At 35.8% G+C, this 24,446-nt stretch overlaps 1 protein-coding gene across 2 annotated transcripts in view; it reads right to left on the reverse strand.

The window, feature by feature from the left end:
- Nucleotides 1-24,446, reverse strand: part of Rnmt (RNA guanine-7 methyltransferase) — a 130,156-nt gene that overhangs the window by 55,819 nt on the left and 49,891 nt on the right. For both annotated transcript variants that reach the window (XM_090397359.1, XM_090397358.1), the window contains one exon: nucleotides 20,954-21,078. In XM_090397359.1, the coding sequence (XP_090253485.1) occupies nucleotides 20,954-21,078 (125 nt within the window). The remainder of the gene's footprint in view (nucleotides 1-20,953; nucleotides 21,079-24,446) is intronic.

Raw genomic sequence — 24,446 nt, forward strand, 5'->3', positions numbered from 1 at the left:
ACAATGTTCCTTCATATTTTAATAGTCGGTTTTCTACTGATTTTAATATATAAAATTTATTAGAAGCTGTAAATCTTACAGGCATCAGTGAATTTCTGCAGCACTATAGTTTTCCCACTCACAATAAGCATATCACACCACAACCCTTGCACAACTGGCAGATTTTTTTTTTTTTATCACACTCATCTAATAAGTTATCACAACACTAATAAATTATTTGTAGAAGACAACATACAATAACGTGACAAAAGTAAAATGATCAACAGCTAGCTAATGAGTCACTTTATGCTACCATGCATGTGACCCCTCTTCCATATCTTATTTGGCAGTAAATTCTGAACAGACCTTACTTTCTGGACATGCATGAAGTAAAGAACTGAGTAGAATATCTCCCATTCTCATATCAGGACCACTTTCCTTCATAATGTGATCTTTACAGATGAATAACAGTGAAGATAATATACACCCTTGTCTCACACCTGATTTATCAAACTATCTTCCTGTACCGCTTTCAATTCTAAGTGGTGACTTCCAACTCAAATAGAGACTATGTATTGCTCAACACAATGTCCAACCTACATCATATACGAGGGTGGTCTGAAAAGTTCTAGGTCTCAACCATAGATAAACACTAAATAAAGATTTATTGTTACATAGACCATATATTTACAACGTAGTTAAGCTCTTACAAATTGCCTACCGGTTTCGCTAGTGACTGACCAGCTTTATCAAGGCTTGCATAGTACAAAAAAGAGGTAAATGCAAAAAAGGTTTCAAAATACAAAGAACCGTTAGTACCTGTTAGGTAGCTAGGGTGACACGTTCGCGTGACATAACTACTCAACATCATGAACACGCGTTACATGCAAACGCGTAATATGGTTATTTGCGTACTGTAGCTCTGTTGAACTGAGGGAGTTAATTAGATTTTTCCAGGTATCGTTCAGAATGGCCCCTTGATTTCTGTTTAGGTTACTTCCCGTACGTAGTACCACTGCCGCTTCTTTAAATACTCGATGCCTGTAATCCTCGTCTACGTAGGGCATGGAGCTGTTATTCCAGTCTATAGTGTGGTTCGAAGTTGAAAAGTGATGTGCCAATCCTGAGATGATCGTTCTGTTGTGATTAACATCGCCTATATGTTCTTTCTGTCTTATTTCCAGGCTTCTCGAAGTCTGTCCGATGTAGGAAAGACCGCACGTGCATGGGATATTATACACACCTGGATATTTATAAAATGGCACACTGTCTTTAGGGGATCTTAGGACCTGTCTTATGCTATTTGTTGGTTTAAATACAACCCTGATGTTATGTGTCTTTAACAATCTTGCAATTTTTGTTGAAGTTGAACCTATAAAGGGGATGACTGCTGTTGAGATATGCTGGGCGACTGTTCTTTCTTGTTGGTTATCTTTGTATAGAAATTTGTTGATGATGTGTCTAGGATAACCATTTTGTGATAGAGTTGTAGCTATTTGAGACAGTTCTGTTTGAACTTCTTCCTCGTCAGAGATAAATTTTCTAGCTCGATTTCTTAGCATGTGGATGATGCTGTGTTTCTGTGACCTATGATGGTTAGAAGAGTAATGTAGATATCTTCCAGTGTCCGTTGGTTTTTTGTAAATCGACAGTTTAATGCTGTTTCCTTGTCTTTTTATTAGTAAGTCCAAGAAGTGTAACTGTTCGTTATTTTCCACTTCTAGAGTAAATTTTATTTTATTGTGGAGTGCATTGATTTTGTTAACAAACTGATGTAGGCTTTCTAAGTTGTCTTTCCATATGATGAAGATGTCATCCACATATCTCCACCATATAGAAGGTTTAGGAGTAATGCTGGTGAATATTTCATCTTCAAATTTCTCCATGAAGAGGTCTGCACATGGTGGCGACAGAGGGCTGCCCATGGCTAGGCCTTCTAATTGTTTGTATATCTTGTTGTTAACTTTGAAAAAATTTGATTGTAGGCAATGCTCGAACATCTTTGTGATATTTGCAGGAAAGATATCTTTGATAATGTTCATTACTTCTTCTACTGGTACATTCGTGAACAAGGACACTACATCTAGGCTGGCCATTATGTCTGTTTGTGTAATTTTTATGTTTTTTAAGTTTGTCCACAAAGTGTTGAGAATTTTTTAAGTAGGACTCTGTTTGTCTAATTTTTCCTTTAAGTAAATTCGCTAGGTGCTTAGCCAATAGGTACATTGGGGATGACCTGCCATCCACAATCGGACGAAGTGGCACTTCTTCTTTATGCACTTTAGGCGCCCCGTACAGTCTAGGAGTGATGGGATGTGAGGATTTAAGTTTCCGTTTTAATTCTTCAGGCCAAGTATTCATGTTACGGATCAGGAAGTTTGTCTCATTGTGGTTCTTCATTGTGGGATCTCTGGTGAGGGTTTTGTACGTGGAACTGTCAGATAGTAAGTCGTTTAACTTCTTCATGTAGTCTTGTGAATTAAGGATAACGGTGGCATTCCCCTTGTCTGCTTTCATAATTATTATTTCTTTGTTCTTCCTTAAGTCCCCAATAGCTTTCCTATCATATGGAGTGGTATTCAGTTGTGTTTGTTTTGCTGTTGCTAGTATGATAGTGCTTTTGAATCTAATGTCGTTGGCTACACCTTGTGGTAGTGGGTAGAGACTTTTTTCAATTCCACACATAAAGTCCATTTTTGGGATGTAATTAGGAGTGATAGAAAAGTTAAAACCTTTTTTTTAGAATCTCCGATTCATGTTTCGAAAGGCAGTGATTCGACAGGTTGAAGATCACTTTGTTAACTGGGAGGCCCTTGTGTGTCTGGTATGTTTTCTTGTACAGTTCTTTAAATTTACTGATTTGTTTGGCTTTATTGAACTGGAAAGTTTTCTCGTAGCTCTGTTCTAACATGTGGTCTATATAATTCCAGGTCGTATAATCAAGACTGTTGGAAATGTCATCAAAATATTCGCGGCAATTCATATCACTAATATTCAATTCGTACCTGATGTGTTGGATTCTTTCTCTAAGTAGTGCCAACGACGCTTTGTGGTAAATTCTTCTGGCTTGTATGGATTTAATATGTCCCTTGATTATAAGAAATTTAGGGATGATGGAAAAATCCCTACACCTTTTTAGGAAAGTTAAGTGGTTCAATAGCTTGGCCTTTCTGCATTTTTCCTTTTCTAAGCACCGAACTTTGTGTTTCATTAGACTATTTAAATTATACATGTTTTGGTCATAAAGTATTACAAAATAAAGATTTATTGTTACATAGACCATATATTTACAACGTACTTAAGCTCTTACAAATTGCCTACCGGTTTCGCTAGTGACTGACCAGCTTTATCAAGGCTTGCATAGTACAAAAAAGAGGTAAATGCAAAAAAAGGTTTCAAAATACAAAGAACCGTTAGTACCTGTTAGGTAGCTAGGGTGACACGTTCGCGTGACATAACTACTCAGCATCATGAACACGCGTTACATGCAAACGCGTAATATGGTTATTTGCGTACTGTAGCTCTGTTGAACTGAGGGAGTTAATTAGATTTTTCCAGGTATCGTTCAGAATGGCCCCTTGATTTCTGTTCACATGCTAAGAAATCGAGCTAGAAAATTTATCTCTGACGAGGAAGAAGTTCAAACAGAACTGTCTCAAATAGCTACAACTCTATCACAAAATGGTTATCCTAGACACATCATCAACAAATTTCTATACAAAGATAACCAACAAGAAAGAACAGTCGCCCAGCATATCTCAACAGCAGTCATCCCCTTTATAGGTTCAACTTCAACAAAAATTGCAAGATTGTTAAAGACACATAACATCAGGGTTGTATTTAAACCAACAAATAGCATAAGACAGGTCCTAAGATCCCCTAAAGACAGTGTGCCATTTTATAAATATCCAGGTGTGTATAATATCCCATGCACGTGCGGTCTTTCCTACATCGGACAGACTTCGAGAAGCCTGGAAATAAGACAGAAAGAACATATAGGCGATGTTAATCACAACAGAACGATCATCTCAGGATTGGCACATCACTTTTCAACTTCGAACCACACTATAGACTGGAATAACAGCTCCATGCCCTACGTAGACGAGGATTACAGGCATCGAGTATTTAAAGAAGCGGCAGTGGTACTACGTACGGGAAGTAACCTAAACAGAAATCAAGGGGCCATTCTGAACGATACCTGGAAAAATCTAATTAACTCCCTCAGTTCAACAGAGCTACAGTACGCAAATAACCATATTACGCGTTTGCATGTAACGCGTGTTCATGATGTTGAGTAGTTATGTCACGCGAACGTGTCACCCTAGCTACCTAACAGGTACTAACGGTTCTTTGTATTTTGAAACCTTTTTTGCATTTACCTCTTTTTTGTACTATGCAAGCCTTGATAAAGCTGGTCAGTCACTAGCGAAACCGGTAGGCAATTTGTAAGAGCTTAAGTACGTTGTAAATATATGGTCTATGTAACAATAAATCTTTATTTTGTAATACTTTATGACCAAAACATGTATAATTTAAATAGATAAACACTATTGGCACAATTTTTTTTTCTAAGTTGGTACATCTGTCATAAGGATCCATGTGAAATTGCAATCATTCTATCAAGTAGTTTGTTTTATACAGCTGTCTGAAGCAAAAGTGTTCTCTGTATCCCTTGAAATGGATAAAATTGAGTATTGTGTGGTTATAAAAGAAGGTTTAAAGCCAAAAGAAATTCATTTGACGTTCATAAAAGTTTATTTGCACTCAAAGAAATCATTGATCAAGTGCACGATATGGTATTGGATGACCACCGAGTCAAAGTGTGTGAAATTGCTGAGATTATAGGCATTTCAAAAGAACATGTAGGATATATTTTGCATGAAGAATTGCAAATGAAAAAGCTTTGCGCAAGATGGGTGCCGTGCTTACTCACAGCAGATCAAAAACACACTCGCATGAAAATCTCTGAACAGTCTTGGAGTGTTTTAACAAGAATAAAACTGATTTTGTGTGTCGATTTATTACTATGGATGAGACTTGAATTCATCATTACACACCAGCATCTAAACAGCAGTCAAAACAGATGACAGAAGCCGGTTGTTCAGCACCAAAGACAAAGTCGGTTCCATCAGCAGGAAAGGTCATGGCATTGGTGTTTTGGGATTCTGCTTACTCACAGCAGATCAAAAACACACTCGCATGAAAATCTCTGAACAGTCTTGGAGTGTTTTAACAAGAATAAAACTGATTTTGTGTGTCGATTTATTACTATGGATGAGACTTGAATTCATCATTACACACCAGCATCTAAACAGCAGTCAAAACAGATGACAGAAGCCGGTTGTTCAGCACCAAAGACAAAGTCGGTTCCATCAGCAGGAAAGGTCATGGCATTGGTGTTTTGGGATGCTAAAGGCATTTTGTTTATCTTGAAAAGGTAAAAAACAATAACCGAGGAATATTATTCTGATCTTTCAACCAGACTAGATGAAAAAATTCGTGAGAAAGACCTGGTTTGCAGAAGAAAAACAAATCATCTTTCATCAGGACAATGCACCTGCTCAAAAAGGTGTTTTAGCAATGGGAAAATTAAGGGATCTGCACTATGATTTTTGGAACATCCACCCTATTCCCCAGATTTGGCTCCCTCTGACTTCTATCTCTTCCCAAAAATAAAACTCTTCCTCGCTCATCAGCGTTTTTCTTTGAATCAAGAGGTGATTGAAGCCTGTAGAGGGGTATTTTGCAGATCATACCGAGAACCACTACAAGGATGGGATAATGGCGCTGGAATAAATATATTAATCCTAAGGAGATTATGTTGAAAAATATAAATAATTTTGAAATTATAAATTCGTTTTTTCATTGTTAGAGAACTTTTCAGACCATCCTCATAATTATTATGTTTTGAAAACAGCTTTTTTCTATTGTTATATGCCTTTTCTGGATTTAAATTAGAGACCCAGTTATATTCCCATGATTTCTCAACTATTTGTCTTCAAGTGAAAATGTGTCTGCCAACCTTCATTTGGTTGAAACCAGCTTGTTCTTAAGTTTCCCTTCCACAATTTTTCTTAGCACAAAGAAAAATTGTGGAAGGGAAAGCTTGCACAAAGCTTACCAGAAACATAGTAGGGAAAGTTCTGTATAATTCTTTCACTGATGGAAGACAGCTTTACTTCCTATCTTTCCACATTTGAGGTTTTATCCCTCCCTCATCTCTAGTATTGATATATACTACAGATTGCATTTCACATAAATATTTTCTAATACTATATAATTACTCCAGACATCTAGAATATCTTCCATTCAGAGTATTCTTTTCTCCACTTCTGATTATTTTCGCTAATTTTTCTGGAAAACCCACATAAATCTGGGTTATTATAACAACTTAACCTTTTTTTTTTCCAATTTTTTTTTTTTTTTTAAGCCTCTTCAAGTAATGCCTCCATAAATCTTACCTGAAAACTGCATTTAATTCTCACATTCAAGTTTGACCGTCCTTTGTAAAGATGGATACTATGAGCTCTATTCGAAATTCTTTGGAATTTGACCGTGTGATCAAGCTTTTTTTTACAATGCAGCCACTGTAAATTTTTAATACTTCATTTCAAATTTCTGGTTGCTTCATGTGTTCATGACTTCATACCTCCTGAATGTTTTCTAGCATTTCTACTTATCTCTTTAAATACTTTTTCAAAGTAATTACTGTATATGCCTATAATACAGAGCACTTTGTGTACTCCAGGCACAGTGAGATATATGATCTTTAGTGGAATGTATAAAGTTAACAAGCTTTCACTGAGGCTTGAAAGCTGTGCAGACATTGCATTTCTTTAACTCTGGCAATTTTTTCTGAAGTGCCTCAGCCATAGAGAATGATGATAGCATTACTGAAATCTTTTTGAATAGAGAAGGTTGAGAATTGGGGGAAAAGATTGATTATTATTATTATTATTTATTTTTGCTACTGTGGGAACTGTAGCCATTAGATAAGGTGTGGTGTACAGTTTTGCTGTAAGAGAGGACCCACCGGAAGAAAGGTTATAGGCTCTATTGATTAGTGTTTCAGTGATACCATATTGCTGAGGGAGGAGGAGGAGTTGATGAATGTATCTGCCTGTGTGGGTGGGCTGGGCTTCCTGTATACTAAAAAGAATAAGTCAACATTGGGTAGGTGTGTTACCAAAGTACCTAGAAAGGCTAAACTATTATTAGTTTTTTTTTTTTTTTTTTTTTCATGGTAAACTGGATTCTAGGATGCGGAAAGTCTTGTGTTCATAGTACATGTTATTTATTTTCAACAGTATTGATGACAACACAGAATGACAAGAAAATAATATTTATTAACTTATTTGCTGATATTTCGCTAGTATTATATCCAGCATCTTCAAAGCACAAAAACAGTTTGTCACAGTACGCGAAAAAAACAAGAATTTGGTATAGCAGTGGGATTAGTTTAAAAACAATTGTAATGGACAACACCAGGAACTAAAGTCCTAATTAGGTATCAACTATGTTGGTAAAAGAGAGAAAATAAATATTAATTAGATCTTAAAATGAGTCTCCCAGATTTATGGTAAATTTATACAGCCATACTTGTTTAGGTTTGGAGTATGTTTTAAAGCTTCTGATGATTCCAAAAAACAATCTCTCTCTCTCTAACTTATGACTTCTGTGTAGTACTTTCGTTTTCTTCCAATTGATCTTGTGCGAAGTGGTATCCAAGAAATAGTCTGCTAGACCGACTTGCCATAACGATATGTCAAATGTATTTTTTATGTTAGCTAAGGCAGATGTCAAAAGTTCTTCCTGTCTATCCATAGTAAGCCTGATCACAATAACAGGGCACTTCATAAACTCTTGGATATAATAAAAAATAGAGTTTGTTCTTAGGTGAATGGATGAGAGGTGCCAATTTGACATAAGGTCTAAATACGGTGCATAGCTGATATTTACTGAGCACTCTAGATATCTTTTCAGATGTGCCTTGATATGAGATGATAACAGTTTTGCTGCAGTCTTCAGTGGTAGGCAATGGAGGGTATTTCTGGGGAACATATAGTCTTTTTTTCTATCCTATGGAGATTATAACCATTGGCTAAGAAAGTGTAAGTGAACGAGTTCTGCAGTAAGAGCATTGTCATTGGAATAAATAGCTCTAGCTCTGTGAGTTAGTGTTTTTAGGATACTATACTGTTGAGCTGGATGATTATGGTGTGACTGTGCAAACATCTCCCTGTATGTGTGGTTTTTTTTTTTTTTTTTACAAACAGAAAAAGATAAGGAACCACCTGAAAGCCGTGATTAGTGTATCCAGGATGGGCAGCAGTTATTAGCTTCCTGTTCCATTGTTAAGTGGATTTTAGGATGTTGGCTATTTAAATACACTAAATATGTATCCACATGCTTAAGGGTCAAAGCTGCATAACTGAAAGGAGACCTCCACATTGCCTTTAAAGGAATGTAGAGAACTGACCAGGGCTTCTGACCTAATGTCCAATCCCCACCTTCTCGTGGTGCATCCTGTTAGGTATCTAACTGGATACTGAACGAACGAAGATGGGCTAAAATTTGGGATTTAGCCAACCAAACTGTACTCTTACTGGCTTAAACCACAATATACAATAATGGTATGACATGACAGAATATCATGCCGACTGGGGCATTGCCCAGTAAAACAAGGCCCCTGTTGTTTTCACCAAGGAACCAGATCGAACAACGAAAAGTCAGCTACTGGAGCAAATCCTAAAACACACTCCAACTCAATATCCCCAGAGTTCAAGATCAGTACTGTATCAACACAAGAAGCCTGAATGGCAAAGAAATGGAGCTAGCTGAGGAATTGGATAAGTACCAGATCAACATAATAGGGGTGACTGAAACAAAAAAAGACGAAAATTGGTGAGATCTTTCTAAGCAACAAACATAAAATGTAAATTCAACCAATGACAATCAAGGAAAAGAAGGAGTAGCTATAGTATTCAACACTAAATACCAGGTTACAGTATATTATCGTGTATAATGCGAACTAGAAATTTTGTTTGAAAACTAGCCCTAAAATGCCATGTCCACGTATAATGCGATCTGTTAATCATGTTCCATAACATTATAAATAATACAATACGAATTAATGAAAGAAATATTTATTTTAAAACAAAATGTCAAAATACAATATGAATTAACGAAAGAAATATTTATTTTAAAACAAAATGTCAAAATCCTTTAAATTCTTCTTCATCTTTTGAGTCGTCAAACATTTCATTTATAAATTCATCTGTAGGGATTGCGTCATCAGTGTAGCAGTTGTTGTCATCATCTTCATGCTCTCCAATTTGATGTGCATCATCCTCGCTTTCGTATATGACGTGATCTTCGGATCCATCCATTGAATTACTTATTCCACATTTAAGAAATGAGCGTTGAATCATTTCAGATGGTATCGAATCCCATGCTTCTTTAACCCAGCTAGTGACTAGGGTGATCTCAAGTTCTGCAAATTCCCACCCTTTGTCATCTTCACCAAACCAGATGACATCCATTCTCTCCATTTTTCAAGTAAGTGATCTATAAACGGCTTATTCAAGCGGCTGCAAAACGGAAGTTCGAATACCCGGTATGACCGCTAGGTCTGTATGTAGACCAAGTGCTTTCTCTTTGCATGCCTCTGTTAAATGCGCCCGGAACATATCCCGGACTAGCATGCTTTGTTGACGTAACAAGCTACCTGGACATATGTTCCATACTTGATCCAGCCACAATTGTACACCTTCTTCATCCATCCAACCTTTCTGATTGGCACGAACAATTACACTTGGTGGAAATTTCCTTCCTTTTAAATATCACTGTTGGCTTTAATTTGGTTCCGTCTGCCATGCATACTAGAACAACGGTAAAATGCGTTTTTTCATGTCCTGTTGTTTTTATGAAGACACCCTTTTCACCAACTGAGTTTACTCTTTGATTCCCAGGCATGTCAAAGTACATGGGCATCTCATCCATATTGCCAATTTGGGAAAGTTCATATCCGTGACACTTCCATAATTTTATGATAAATTTATGGAAGGACTGCACTTTTCTTTCAAGCTGCTTTGGTAACTTCTACACAATTTTTGTTCGGTGTCATAATGTTAATGCTTTGCGTTCCATAAATCTGTTGCACAACCCAGGCGAAGCAAGAAAAGATGAAATACCGAATTTACCATTCTTGAGTTGTAGAGCTCGAAAACAAATTGCATTTCTTGTTACTATAATGCCACCTTGTCGTTGCGTCAAAATCCATCCATTTAGCTCTTCTTCGAGTTATGGAAAGGATGCTACATCTCCACGACGGGCACGTTTCGTTTTGGGGATTTTTAAAAGATTGTCTCTTTGCTTACGCCAAAGTCTAATATTACTCTCTGCTACACCAAATTCTCTCATAGCAACACTGTTATTATGTTCTTCTGCAAACTGCACGACACACAATTTAAATCCTGCTTCAAAAGATGAACGTTTACATTTCTGTTGACTCATTTTCAGGCTAGGTTTGTTTAACCAATAATATTTAAAATGAACTGTGGTTAAACCGATATACCTAACTGTGCTCTATCATTCGGCGACGGAGAGTGCATGTGCAGATACGATGCGCACTCGGTCGCCGAATGCGAGTGGATCAAGTAGATTTGGTTGCATAGGCATTAGGTAGTATATATTGTGTGTGCAAGTCTAATAAGATGTTATATTTTTTAGGATCCGCATATAATGCGAACCCCTAACTTTAGGTAGTATTTTTTACCATAAATTTTTTGCATTATACACGATAATATACAGTAATCTTCTTGAATGGCAGGCAATATCAAGTAGACTGATGTGGGCAAACATCAGAATGGGGAACTGGACAATGAGACTTATTTGTGCCTATGGTCCCACAGAAGGTTCTCCCTAAGGTAGAAGTGGAAAAATGCTTTGAGGCTTTAGAAAAAGCAACTGACACAATTAAAAATGAAAAGTTGGTCCTTGTTGGGGATCTAAATAGTAGAGTGGGAAATGATTGTCAGACATACAAAAATATTTTGGAAAAATTTGGAGAAAGGAGCAAAGCTAATAATGATGGCAAATAGCTGTTGGATTTCTGCTCAGGACATGGACTCTTTATTACTAACACAATGTTCCAACATAAAAATGTGCACAAATTCACATGGAGAGAAGAGACAAGGAATAAGAAATGTCTCACTGACTGATTGTTATTGTTAATAGTGATGTTTTTTCCATGGTGCAGGACAGTAAAGTGAACAGAGAATTTGAAGTTGGAAGTGATCACCTTTTAGTCTTGAGAAGGATAAAATTGAATTTCATACTGAAAAGAAGAACATGTAAGAAAGTTTAAAAATGAATAAAAGTTGAGCAGCTCTCAGATGTAAATTGTAGACTAAAATAATAATCTAGATTATTATTTTAGTGGCAAGCCCTGCAGACAACACTGATTGATTCAGCCAGAGAAGCACGTGGTGATGTTGTCTGCAAGGATAAAAAATTTAGAACTCCATAGTTGACATAGGAAGTTAAAGAGCAGTGAAGGAAGACAAGAAAGCATATCAAAAGTTCCTGGCAAATATGTCAGCTTGTGCTCTTAGAGAAAACAGAGACAAATGTAAGAAAGCTAAACACTGTGTAAAACTAGCTAAACAAAAGTCATGGGGGGGGGGGGGACTTTGGCAAGAATATAGAAAATAAATATCAAGAAGGTGGCAGAATATTCTGGAGGTTGTTGAAGAACCTTAGGAATGGAGGAAAGAGTGCTGTAAAAGGAGTTAGAGATGATAAAGGTGACATGAAAACGGGAGAAAAAGATATCCTTGAAGTATGGAGTAATTACTTTGAAAAACTGCTAAATGAAACAAGCAGTGATGACAGCACGGTGGTAAACCAGGCATGCAGACAGGAATACATATCCATACTTGAAGTAGAAAAAGCCACCAAACACCTGAAATGTTGAAAGGCAGCTGGAGTAGATGATATTCAACCAGAAATGCTGAAGAATGGAGCACTGCATAATTCAGAAGGCAGAGTTCCAGGTGATTGGAGTAGAGCACTCATAATAACCATATATAAAAAGGAAAATAAAACTGAATGTGAGAATTACAGAGGTATTTCTCTACTGAGTGTTCCTGGTAAGATTTATGCAAGTGTACTAGAAAAACGGTTAAGAAGGATTGTGGAAGGGAAGTTTGGTAAAGAACAAGCTGTATTCATTCCAAATAGAGGCTGTCAGGATCAGATTTTCACCTTGAGAAATCATGGAAATATAACAAAAATCTGTATTTAAAAGTTTCGTAGATCTGGAAAAGGCATATGACAAAGTGCCAAGCTATTCAAAACACTACAGTTGTATGGTGTCAATGGGGCATTATATCAAGCAATACTTGGTCTTTATTTGAGTTGTAAGTCAGCAGAGTAGAATCGAAGGAAGTACAGGAAGATGGTTTAATGTTAATGTTAAATCTGGTGTCAGACAAGGATGTACATTATCCTCTCTGTAATTCATTATCTATATGGACCACATTATGAAGGAAAGTGGTATTAAACCTGATATCAAAATTGGAGATGTTAATCTCAGCTCTTTGCTTTATGTGGATGATGTTATGCTTCTAAATAAATCTGCTACAAGCCTGCAAGATTCCCTGACTAAATTGAATAACTGTTTGTAATAGATATGGTATGAAGGTCAGCAATAACAAGGCAAAGACAATCAAAATAAGTAGAAACATTGAAAATATCAACGCATTGTGAATGGAGAACCTATAGGAGGTAAAACATTCCAGCTACTAAGTCACGATTTTTAATGAAGATGGTAAATTAAAAACAGAAACAGACAACAGAATTAGCAAAGCTGGTATGGTAGGAAGTGAAATGAATAAATTTATATGGAATAAGAGAGAAATTAGTCAAAACACTAAATTAGCTGTATACAAGACAATGTTCAAACCAATTTTAACTTATGAATCTGAGAGCTGGGTTAGAAATAAAACACTTGACCAAAGACTAGAGACCCCCAGATATGAGAGTCCTGAGAAAGATAGGAGCGTGAACAGATGGCATCAATGGCAATATCTTATTAAAAATGAGGATATTAGGAAAGAACTTGACATTGCTAGCATCCAGGAATTAGTAGAGCTAATCTCAGGTGGTTATATAGTTTATAGTTGAATTTATTTTTGAGAGCTCGATTTCTTTCTTCCTCCTTTAGCCAATTTCTATATGGAAAAGCTAGCCATAAACAGAGTCACTCTCAAACTAGCATCATAACTATGTGGGCACCTGTTAGTAGCTTAGGATGTAAACTGGATCTTGAAATATTTTTGTATTCTTCCAAATGGAAGATTTGGCTGATCTTTCTGTTTGTCCATAGTAAACAACCAAACACTGCTTATTGGTGGCCTGAAGCAGGAAAAGCTCATGTATAGTCTCTAGGGCAGGGTTTCCTGGATTATATGGGGGGAAAAAAAAGCTTAAATGAATATGGGAGGGGGGGAACCTTAACCTACTCAAGGTACTAATGTACTTTTTCCAAGTTTCCAACTTTTTGTAAGTGGGAGTCACATAATATCTTTTTCATATGAAATAAGAATTAGTCAGCCTCTGTAGTTCAGATAGTAAAGGCTACTGCTTGTTTGCTGTAAGGGAGGTGCAAATAAGCATTTTTAATTTTTACTATTGTAGCAAAAGTCTATTCTGGATAGGCTTATCATGGATCCGAAAGTTTATTATTATATTGTTTCTATAAAGTTTTAAAAAGAATTTAATTTCAGTAGCTTTTACAGGTAAATTGTAGACTCAACTATGAAAACAAGAACCAAACCTTGGAGTTCTCATTGGCAAAACTCTGAAGAAGACACTGCCTGATTCAACTAGGGAGGTATGCAGTGAAGTTGTCTGCAAGGATAGAAAAATAAAAACACCACATGGTGGACACAAGAAGCAGTCCTGGAAAAGAAGAAAACATAACAAAAGTGCTCAGCAAGTAAGCCAGCAGATGCCCTAAAAGTATGCAGAGAAAAATGTAAGCAAGACTTTGATAAAAAATATAGAAAATAAATATCAGGAAGGTTGCAAAATATTCTGGAAGCTATTGAAAATGCTTAGAAATGGAGGAAAAGAGTACTGTAAAAGGAATCAAAGATGATAAAGGTGACATGATAACTGAAGATAAGGATATCGTAGATGTCTGGAACAATTACTTTGAAAGACTGTTAAACAAACCAAGCAGTGACAGAACCATACTTCAAAAATTTCAACTGGAATGCAAAGAGAGATACATATCAATACTTGAGGTAGAAAAAGCTGTCAACAACTTAATGTGGAAAGGCACCAGAAATGTTTTTAAGTATGGAGGCATAAACGTTTTTCAGTGGCTACACTGCATAATTCAGAAGGCTTGGACAGGTAGTTGAAATCCTAATGATTGGATTACAGTTCTCATAGTAGTCTATAAAAAAAGAGAATAAAGCTGAGAAATCGTGGGAATATAACAAGAATCTGTACTTAAGTCTTATAGATCTGGAAAAGGCATGTAACAAGGTGTCCAGAGGAAAACTTTTCAAAACACTACAATAATATGGGGTAAATGGAACCCTATACAGAGTATAGTTACAATATATAGTCTATAGTTAAGTTGTCAATCAGCAGTTAGAATTGAAGAAAATACAGGAAGATTGTTTGATGTAAAATCAGGGGGTAAGACAAGGATTCACATTATCTCCACTCTTATTCATCATCTATATGGATTACATTATGAAACAAAGTGGCATCAAGCCTGATATTAGAATTTTTTTTTTTTTTTTTTTAATGTAGATGATGTGCTCCTAAACACATTTAGTTCAATTCTCCAGGATTCTGTAACTAAAATGAATAACACCTGTAACAAATTTGGCATGAAAATCAACAATAAACAGACTAAAGCTAGTCTTTTTATTGTTCTGAAAATGGATAGGAAAACATAGTAATCTTCAGCTGCATTTTGAATGGAGATCCGATAGAACAAGTAAAATATTTCAGCTATTTAGGCAGTTTTTAGTGAAGATGGCAAGTTAAATCTGGAAATAGACAACAGAATAAGCAAAGTCAACTAGAGACCACAGATATGAGGGTTTTCTGAGAAAAATTAGGGGACTAAACTGATGGCATCAATGTCAGAAAGATATTAGAAAGGAACTTGTTACTATTAGTATTCAAGAATGTGTAAGCAGAGCTAATCTAAGGTGGTATGGCCACTTAAATAGAATGGGTGAGGAAAGGTTAGCAAAATAGATGTTAGATGCCAAGATGGCAGGAAAGAGATCCAGAAGAAGACCAAGGTCTAGGTGAATTGATTCAGTCAGAATTGCCTTAGAAGAACGAAATTATAGATATGGCAATATTAGAATGCTTATAGGTAATAGACTAATCTGGAGAAAAATTGTTGATAGGAGTTTAATAATAATGTAGACTTAATCATGTAGTGCTGTTCAGTAGTAACATGAACACACCTGGTAAGTACATACCAGGAAATTGGTATGTACTTCCCAGGTGTGTTCCATGGTTTATCCATGGAGTCAAATGGCTCATTGCAGGAGACTCACTAACCATTATTCACACAATATCTATCATACTCTCCTTAAACTATTTCACTGTTACGACATTCACATCAACTTTGGAAATCCAGTCAACTCATTCACCACTCTCCAATCAAAATATCTAGCCTGCACAAGCTTACTAACTATATTCTTACACAACCTGCTTGTTCTTTCCCCACACATCATATAATGAAAATTTGCTTTTGTCTCAATCTTACAGAATCTCTTTAGTAACGTATAATTTCCTATCATGTCTGCTCTTTTCCTCCTTTCAACTAAAGTTTACAACCCACACCCCTTCAACTTATCTTTCTAGGGAATATTCCACAGGCCTGTCACCAGCTTGGTCATTTGTCACTGAATTCAATTCACCACTTCTGGTCCCCAAGAAACCCAGGTGACAAAATATAGTCAAGGTATGGCAGATAAGGATAACAACCTCCCTATCATTACTTTTTAGTCTTCATGATCTTCAACATCCAAGTAATCTCCTTGAGCTATTTTGCCAACTTTTGCAATATGTCCTCTGAACTTGAAATCTCTGCCCACCATCACTCCTATAATACAAAGTATGTAATCTTCTCATTTCAAAGTGCATTACTTTACATTTTGCAACATTAAATTGACAATCATCCTTTACTCAAACTGCCAATTTATTTAAATCGTCCTGCAAAAAGACATCACCTTTATCAACTGCTGCTCTCCTCAGTTTTGCACCGGAAAATAACTGTATATCCCCCCTTTAAATCTTTTCCTATAACATTAATATACAAATTAATGAGTAGTGATCTGGTACAGATGTCTGTCAGTCAGCTTTCCATGCCACTAGTCTCATATTCATTCCCATAGTTTTCCATGAAGTATTCTGTCAAATGATTTCAGAAAGTCCACTAGTATTATCATCATAGAGAAACCATTTCCTTTATCCAATTCTACTGTCACTTTATTTATAATAATAAAATGCGAATAAATTATTATGGCAGAAACTATCTTTTATGAAGCTGTGCTGTCCCTCCCCGACAGAGTATCATATTCTTATTCATCCATTGCTGAATTTTACCTTTAACTTTTTTTAATACTTTACCCACCAATCCTGACATACTAACTGGTCTGTAATTTGCGACTTGTCTTGGAGCCACATTTACATAATAGGACTATCTTGCTCTCCCTCCACTGGAACTTGGCCAGACCTAAGACAAACAAAGAGGCACTGCAGTTCTCTTCCACATTTTTGTAGCTACCCAGTACAACTGCTGTATTCACACTGATATTTTTCAATATGTTGAGCACCTCCAGTTAGTCTACCTCAATTCTCACATCAGCCTCTGCTATATCAGTACCTACAAGTAGCTCAACTATTTCTTCTGCTTCAGTCACCTTCCAACCATTAGTACTGATTAAAGTCATCGTTCCTTTTACATGCTACATATTTTTGGATTTGGATTAGCAGTTCATTTTCTTTCATAATCTAATTTAGCCTTTCTTGCCATACTATACTAGTCACGCTTCTTGCCTGTGCTTTGTATTGCTCATAAATAAGTTCTCTTCTACACTTGTAGCCACCCAGTACAACTGCTGTATTCACACTGATGTTGGGTAACTGTTCATATAACTTTTTTGTTTATATTCCCTCCACAATGATTTCTTTTTTTTTTTTTTGAGCTTCTGCTTTATATCATTACTTCCATTTAAATCCCTACTTGGTTTATCCTCCTCAGGAAGATAAACCAATTAGGGAATTATCCTCTTTAAATATGTTACTGAAACAGAATTCACACCACTGGAAAGGAGATCTTTTTTTTTTTTTTTTTTACTTATGTGGCTCTCACCCGATGTAAGGCTTCTATAACTGTAGTATACTCATTTGTATCATGAATGGGTTAAGGTTTTTTCCCCCTCCATTAAGTTTATTTTATTATTATTTTTTTTTTACACAATCCAGAAACCTTGCTCTAGAGACCAAAATTGGAACATTTTAAAATCATTTCAGGCCTCTAATAAGTAGGGTAGTGGTCTCACACTGGCTGATGAAATTCATCTCCCACCTAAAGACAATCACAAACATCCAGATGTAGCAGGATTTGAACCTGCAGTCTATTGGCTGGAGAGCAGATATATTAACCATTAGGCAAAACTAGGCAAGCAATATTGCCAACCAGTTTAAATCAATGGTTATGGAAGAGCTCATAGTTTGAATTATTTGGACAAGATTTGCCAAAGGAAGAAAAGGTATGGAGTAAGCTGCTATCTTCAAAACTCTGAGTAGGATCTGAAGTTAGCAAAACAAACGTATGCAATGTGCAGCCCTCAGATATGGTGGTTTGGTAAGTCTCTATGGAAGATGCTGGAAATGTCAAAATTCATATGAATTTCTCTGAATCTTTCTATGGACTGTATGCAAGGGTGACGGATAATGCTGACTAGAGGTCTGCTGATGAGTGATTATGGTGGAATCCATATTGGTGATCACCAATTAACTGAGCTTAAAAGGCAGATGAAGATATTCTTGAGATAGTCAAAAAAAGAGTACAGTGTCATCATTATCAATTTCCTGATATGTACAATCAAGGGGTGTTTAGGTTAATATGATAACATGACATGATCAAGTTTACATTATTATTAATCTTCTATCAACAATTTTCCTATAAATTAGTCTATTACTTGTGAGCACTCTAATATTGTCAAATCTAACATTTTATGCTTCTAAGGAACTTTTGATTGAATCAATCCATCTAGATCTTGATCTTCCTCTGGACCTCTTTCCTGACATTCTGGCATCAAATACCTGTTTTGATAACCTTTCCTCACCTATTCTATTTATTCGTAATTAGTCATACCCCTTAGATTGCTTATACATTCTTGAATGCTAACAATGTCAAGTTCCTTTCTAATATCTTCATTTTTAATATGATTCTGCCACTGGTTCAATTCCCCCCCTTTAGAACCCTCATATCTGCAGTCTCTGGTCTTTAATTAAGATCCCAGATCTAACCCAACTCTCAGATCTATAACTTAAAACTGGTTTGAACATTCTTTTATACTGTTAGTTTGGTGTTTTGGTTAATTTCTCTCTTATTCCATATAAATATATTCAGCTGGCTACCCAGATCAGCTATGCTTATTCTGTTGTCATTTAACTTGCCATCTTCGCTAAAAAATTGTGCCTAAATAGCTGAAATATTTTACTTGTTCTAAAGGATCTCCAAACAGAATGCAGCTGAAGTTTTCCGTGTTCCTGCCTATTTTCATAGTTTTGATCTTTTTATTGCTGATTTTCAAGAAAATTTGTTACAGGTGTTATTCATTTTAGTTAGAGTCCTGGAGACTTGCACTAGATATATTTAGGAGTACATCACCTGTATAAAGCAAAGAACCAAGTTTTACATCTCCAATTCTAATATGCGGCATAATGTCACTTTCTTTTATAATGTAATCCATAACGATGATGGATAAGAGCGGAAATGTGCATCCGTCTTATCCCTTATTTTACATCAAATCATCTTGTATTTCCTTCAAATCTGACTGCGGATTGACAACTTAAATACAGATTATGGATTGCTCTGTATAATGTTCCATTGACCCCATATAACTATAGTGTTTTGAAAAGCTTTTCTCTGGGAACCTTGTCATATTTCCAGGATTTTCTTAATCTCTTTTCAAGTATGCTTGCATAAATCTTACTTGGAAGAGAAATGCATATGTAAGTTCTCACATTCAGCTTTATTCCTTTGTTTTACAGATGAGAACTAATACAGCTCTACTCCAATCATCTGGAATTCAACTCTCTGAATTATGCAGTGTAGCCAATGCAAAACTTTTATACCTCCATACTTAACGATTTCTGGTCAAATATCATGTACTGCCACTGGTTTTTCACATTTCAAATTTTTGATGGCTTTTCTACCTCAAGTATTGATATGTACTCCTCCATGTATTCCTCTTGAGATTGTTCTAGTATGGTTCTTTCACTACTTGTTTTGTTTAACATTCTTAAAAGTATTTACTCCAGACATCAAGGATATTCTTATCTTCAGTTTTCATATCATGTTTCGTTTCTTTTACAGTATTCTTAACTCCATTTCTAGTTTCCAAAACATTTTGCGACCTTTCTGATATTTATTTTCTACATTCTTACCAAGGTCTTCCCACGAGTTTTGTTTAGCTACTTTTGCACATAGCTTAGCTCTTACATTTTTCTCTGTATTCTTTTAGGTCATCTGCTAATTTATTTGCTAGGAACTTTCAGTATGCTTTCTTCTTTTTCAGGACTGCTTTAACTTCTTGTGTCCACCATGGTGTTCTTATTTTTCTAGACAAACAACTTCACAACATACCTCCCTGGCTGAATCAATCAATGTTTTCTGCAGAGTTTGCCACCGAGACTCCAAGGTTTGGTTCTTGTGTTTTCGATCTGTTTCATTCTTTTCTTACATATTCCTTTCAAAATGATATTCATTTTTATCCTGATTAGCACTAAGTAATGGACACTAAGAGTAGTGTTTCTACTAAGTCTAAAACTGATGGAAGTGATGTTATTAGTCAACTACAATGTGAAGTTAACCAAGCAGTTAATAAAGCACTGTAAAAGTAGCTAAAAAGTCAGGAAGACTTCAGTAAGAATTCACTGCAGGACTTAGCAAACAAAATCAATAGAAATCCTGTAGGAGGAGTTGAAGACCAAAACTATGGATAAATGATAATGGATACCAGTTTAATGAAGACAATTGTAAGATCATGCATATTACATGGAATAACAACAGCACTCAAAGTAATGAGTCTGTGGATCTAAGAGTGATGCTGGAGATTTCAGAGGACATACTGCAAAGCTGGCCTAAAAAACATGGTATCATTAGTGTGGCAAAACACAGTATCAATTATGTAACCCTTCTCGGACTACTATGATGGGATTTGGTCATTTGGGTTTTATGAAATAAATGATAAAAAAAAGATTCAGAGACAGGTCAAGATGGTATCAGTATCTGGTCTATAAATTGAATGCTATAACGATAGTTTAAGGGTATGTGAATTACAAAGTTTTATTAAAGGCAGAAAACATGACTAACAAATTACTAAAACAATTTTATAGGACAGATACAGAAGTAATTTAATATATGGTGAGAGGAAAGAAATGTTTAAGAATAGGTGTGGTAGACATTGTGCAGACTGCTTGCAGTGCTAGAACTCCATGCCTGAATAATAAACTATACTCACTGAATCATTGCTTAATCATCAATGAATCTTCATAGGAACAGTTAGAATATACATGTATACTCAGGCACACCAATTAAAAAAAAAAAAACACAGCCTTTCACATATGCTCTCATTTCATTCTTATAAAATTTCTTTAGAATACTGAATTCACAACCAAATAAGGAACAAACCTTTGTGCAATCAGCTGTTATGAAATCTGCCTTAAACATATGTTCGGTTTCTTTAGACCTTCCTTGTCGCTGAAACATATCATGATACCTTTGCTGGCACTGATCTACTGAAGTGGCTGCTATATCTAAGAAAATATAAATCAACTATCAATAATACAGACAACTCTTATTATAGAAAACACTTTTATAACAAACTTGCTCATTATAACCAACTATTCAAAATTTTTGACCAATGCCTCAAAAACCACAATTCCGTTCTGTGGGAAATTTGCTATAGCAAACTATCCACTATTCATGGAGTTGCTTAAAGGTTAAGGCCAAATAAATGAAGACCTCCACATCACCTGTAAGGAATGCAGAGAACCAACTGGAGTTTCTGAACAAATGTTCAATTCTCACTTTCATATGGTCTGCCAACTTGGAACTTAGCTGACCAAATTGTACTCTGTTAGTTTAAACCACAAATGCACGTGATGGTAAATGATAAAATTTCATGCCAACTGGGGGCACTTCCGCAGTTAAACAAGGCCGTCACTGTTTTCATCAGAAACCATGGCAAACAGTGAAAAGTTATCTACTGGAATAAACCCAACATCAAAAGAATTGAAGACAAGAACCATTAATATAAGGAGTATTAATGGAAAGGAAATCAAACTTGCAAAAGAATTAGAAAAGTATCATGAATATAATTCGTATTACTGAGACAAAGAAGATAAAAACAGGCAAGATCTTACTAAATATTGAGTATAGGATGCTATAACTATCAAGGAAAGGAAGGGGCAGTGATAGCATTCAAGACCAAATATGAAGATAAACTTCTTGATTGGAAGGAAGTTCAAGTAGTTATGTAGGTAAACTTCAAAATAGGGAAATGGGCAATGAAACATCTGCCTATGGTTCCACAGGTTCTCCTAAGGAAGTAGTGGAGGATATTTCCAAGTCATTAGAACAGGCACCTGACAAAGAAAATAGAAAAAAGTGGTCCTTGTTGGAGATCTAAACAGCAGAGTAGAAAATGAATCACACCAAGCATATGGGAATATTTTGGAAAAACTGGAAGAAAACAGCAATGCTAATAATGTTATCTGCTTAACTTCTGTGCAAGAGACAGAATAGTCATTACTAATGCCAGGTTTCAACATAAAGATATCCAGAAGTTCATGTTGAAGAAGACAAGAAATAAGAAGTGCCTCAATGACTATGTCATTGTTGATAGTGATATCTTCATCCTGGTTCAGGATACAGGAAAGTAGAAGATTTGAAATTGGAAGTGACCATCACTTAATTTTAAGTAGGATAAAAATGAATATCACATTGAAAAAAGCAGTATGTAAGAAAGTTTTAAAAAGAATTAAAGTTAGGCAGTTTTTACAGGTAAACTGTAGATAAATATACAAAGGTAGGTGATGAAGTTGTTTGCAAGAATAGAAAAATAAGAATACCATTAGACACAAAACATTAAAAATGCAGTCATGGAAAAGAACGTATACTGAACGTTCCTAGCAAATAAGTTAGCAGATACCCTAAAATACAGCGAATAAGAGAACTATGTCTAAAAGCAACTAAACAGAAGTCATGAGAAGACTTCGGTAAGAATACAGAAGATAAATATCAAGTAGCAAAATGTTCTGGAGGCCATTGAAAAGGAGGAAAGATTACTGTAAAATAAATCAAAGATGATAAAGACAACATGAAAACTGAAAAGGATATCCTAGTGTCTAGAGTAATTAGTTTGAAATACTGTTAAATGAAACACAGAGTGACAGAACAGTGATAGAAAATTTTCAAGAAGAATGCAAACAGGAAGACCTATCAATACTTGAGGTAGAAAAGACATCAAAAACTTGAAACATGGAGTTGAAGATATTCAACTTGAAATGCTCAAATATAGAGCTATAAAAGTTTTGCATTGGCTATACTGCAAAATTCAGAGCCTGGTCAAAAGGTCAAATTCCAGATGACTGGAGTGGAGCTGTAAAAGTTCTCATCTGTAAAAAAGGGAATAAAGATGAATGTGAGAATTAAAGAGAAATTTCTCTATTAAGTGTTCCAGATAAGATTTATGCAGCATTCTTAAAAAGAGGTTGGGAAAAACTGGGAAGAGAAACTTGGAAAAGAACAAGCTAGGTTCATTGCCAAATAGAGGTTGTAAAGATCAGATTTTCACTTTATGACAAAGAGTTCAGAAATCATGGGAACATGACAAGGATCTGTACTTATAGATCTGGAAAAGGTATATGGCAAGGTGCCCAGAGAAAAGCTTTTCAAAACATCACAATTATATGGGGTAAATGGAATATTATATAAAGCAGCACACATTCCATATTTAAGTTGTAAATCAGAGATTAGAAATGAAGGAAATACAGAAATATGGTTTGATATAACCACTTGGCCAGCCGAGTGGTTAGCATATCCGCTCTCCAGCCAAAAGGCTGCAGGGTTCAAATCCCGCCGTGGGTATGGATGTTTGTGATTGTCTGTGGAAATACTAGTGGTGGTGGTCGACGGTAGATGGCATTGGTGGTGGTCGACGGTAGATGGCATTGGTGTTGGTCAGTTGGTGGATTGAGTGGTGGAGACAGAGTTGTAGAGCAGCTACCCTCACTTGATGAGCCTTTGGACTCCATGGAGGTGTCAAATAATAATAATATAAAATCAGGGGTAAGACAAGGATGCACATTATGAAAGAAAGCATTAAACATGATGTACCCTAAATACATCTAGTGCAACTCTCCAGGATTCTCTAACTAAACTGAATAATACCTGAAACAAATTTGGAATGAAATTTAGCAATAAAAAGACCAAAACTATGAAAATAGGCAGAAAGACTGAACATATCAAGTGCATTCTGAAAGAAGAGCCTATAGAACAAGCAAATATTTCAACTGTGTAGGCACAGTTTTTAGTGAAGATGGCAAGTTCAATCTGGAAATAAACAACAGATAAGCATAGCTGGTATGGTGGGTAGCCAGCTGAATATATTTTCCAAAACCAAACTAACAGTATAAAAGAGCATTCAAACCAGTTTTAAGTTATGGATCTGAGAATTGGGTTAGAAATAAAGCATAATCCTTAATCAAAGACTAGAGAACATAGAGACCATGAGGGTTCTGAGAAAAATAACCAAAAAATGAATTTCTGAGGGATAAATATCTTAATCAGCATGTGAATGAATCAACTAGAGATTTAGATTTGGTGATAACTTCACAAATTGTAGTGGTTAATGAGCTATTGACACTGCTGACAATTGGTAAGAGTGATCATGAGGTACTTGTTTGGGAAGTAGCGAAACAAGAAAAAGGTTACTGCCAAAAACGGATATATGTGGATGTATAAGGTGAGTGATAATGGAAGCTTTGTAGTCAACTAGCATCAAGAAAATATGTTGACAGTGCATAGAAATTCATAAGGCAATATCTGGCATAAGCAATGTATAACTGTATACCAAGCGTTAAGTGAGTAAATAGAAAAGGAATGAAATGGATGAACCATG

The sequence above is a fragment of the Typopeltis vanoorti genome, chromosome 9 (genome assembly GCF_054136105.1).
Source record: "Typopeltis vanoorti isolate ZY-2024b chromosome 9, IOZ_Tvanoo_1.0, whole genome shotgun sequence".
NCBI lineage: Eukaryota > Metazoa > Arthropoda > Arachnida > Uropygi > Thelyphonidae > Typopeltis > Typopeltis vanoorti.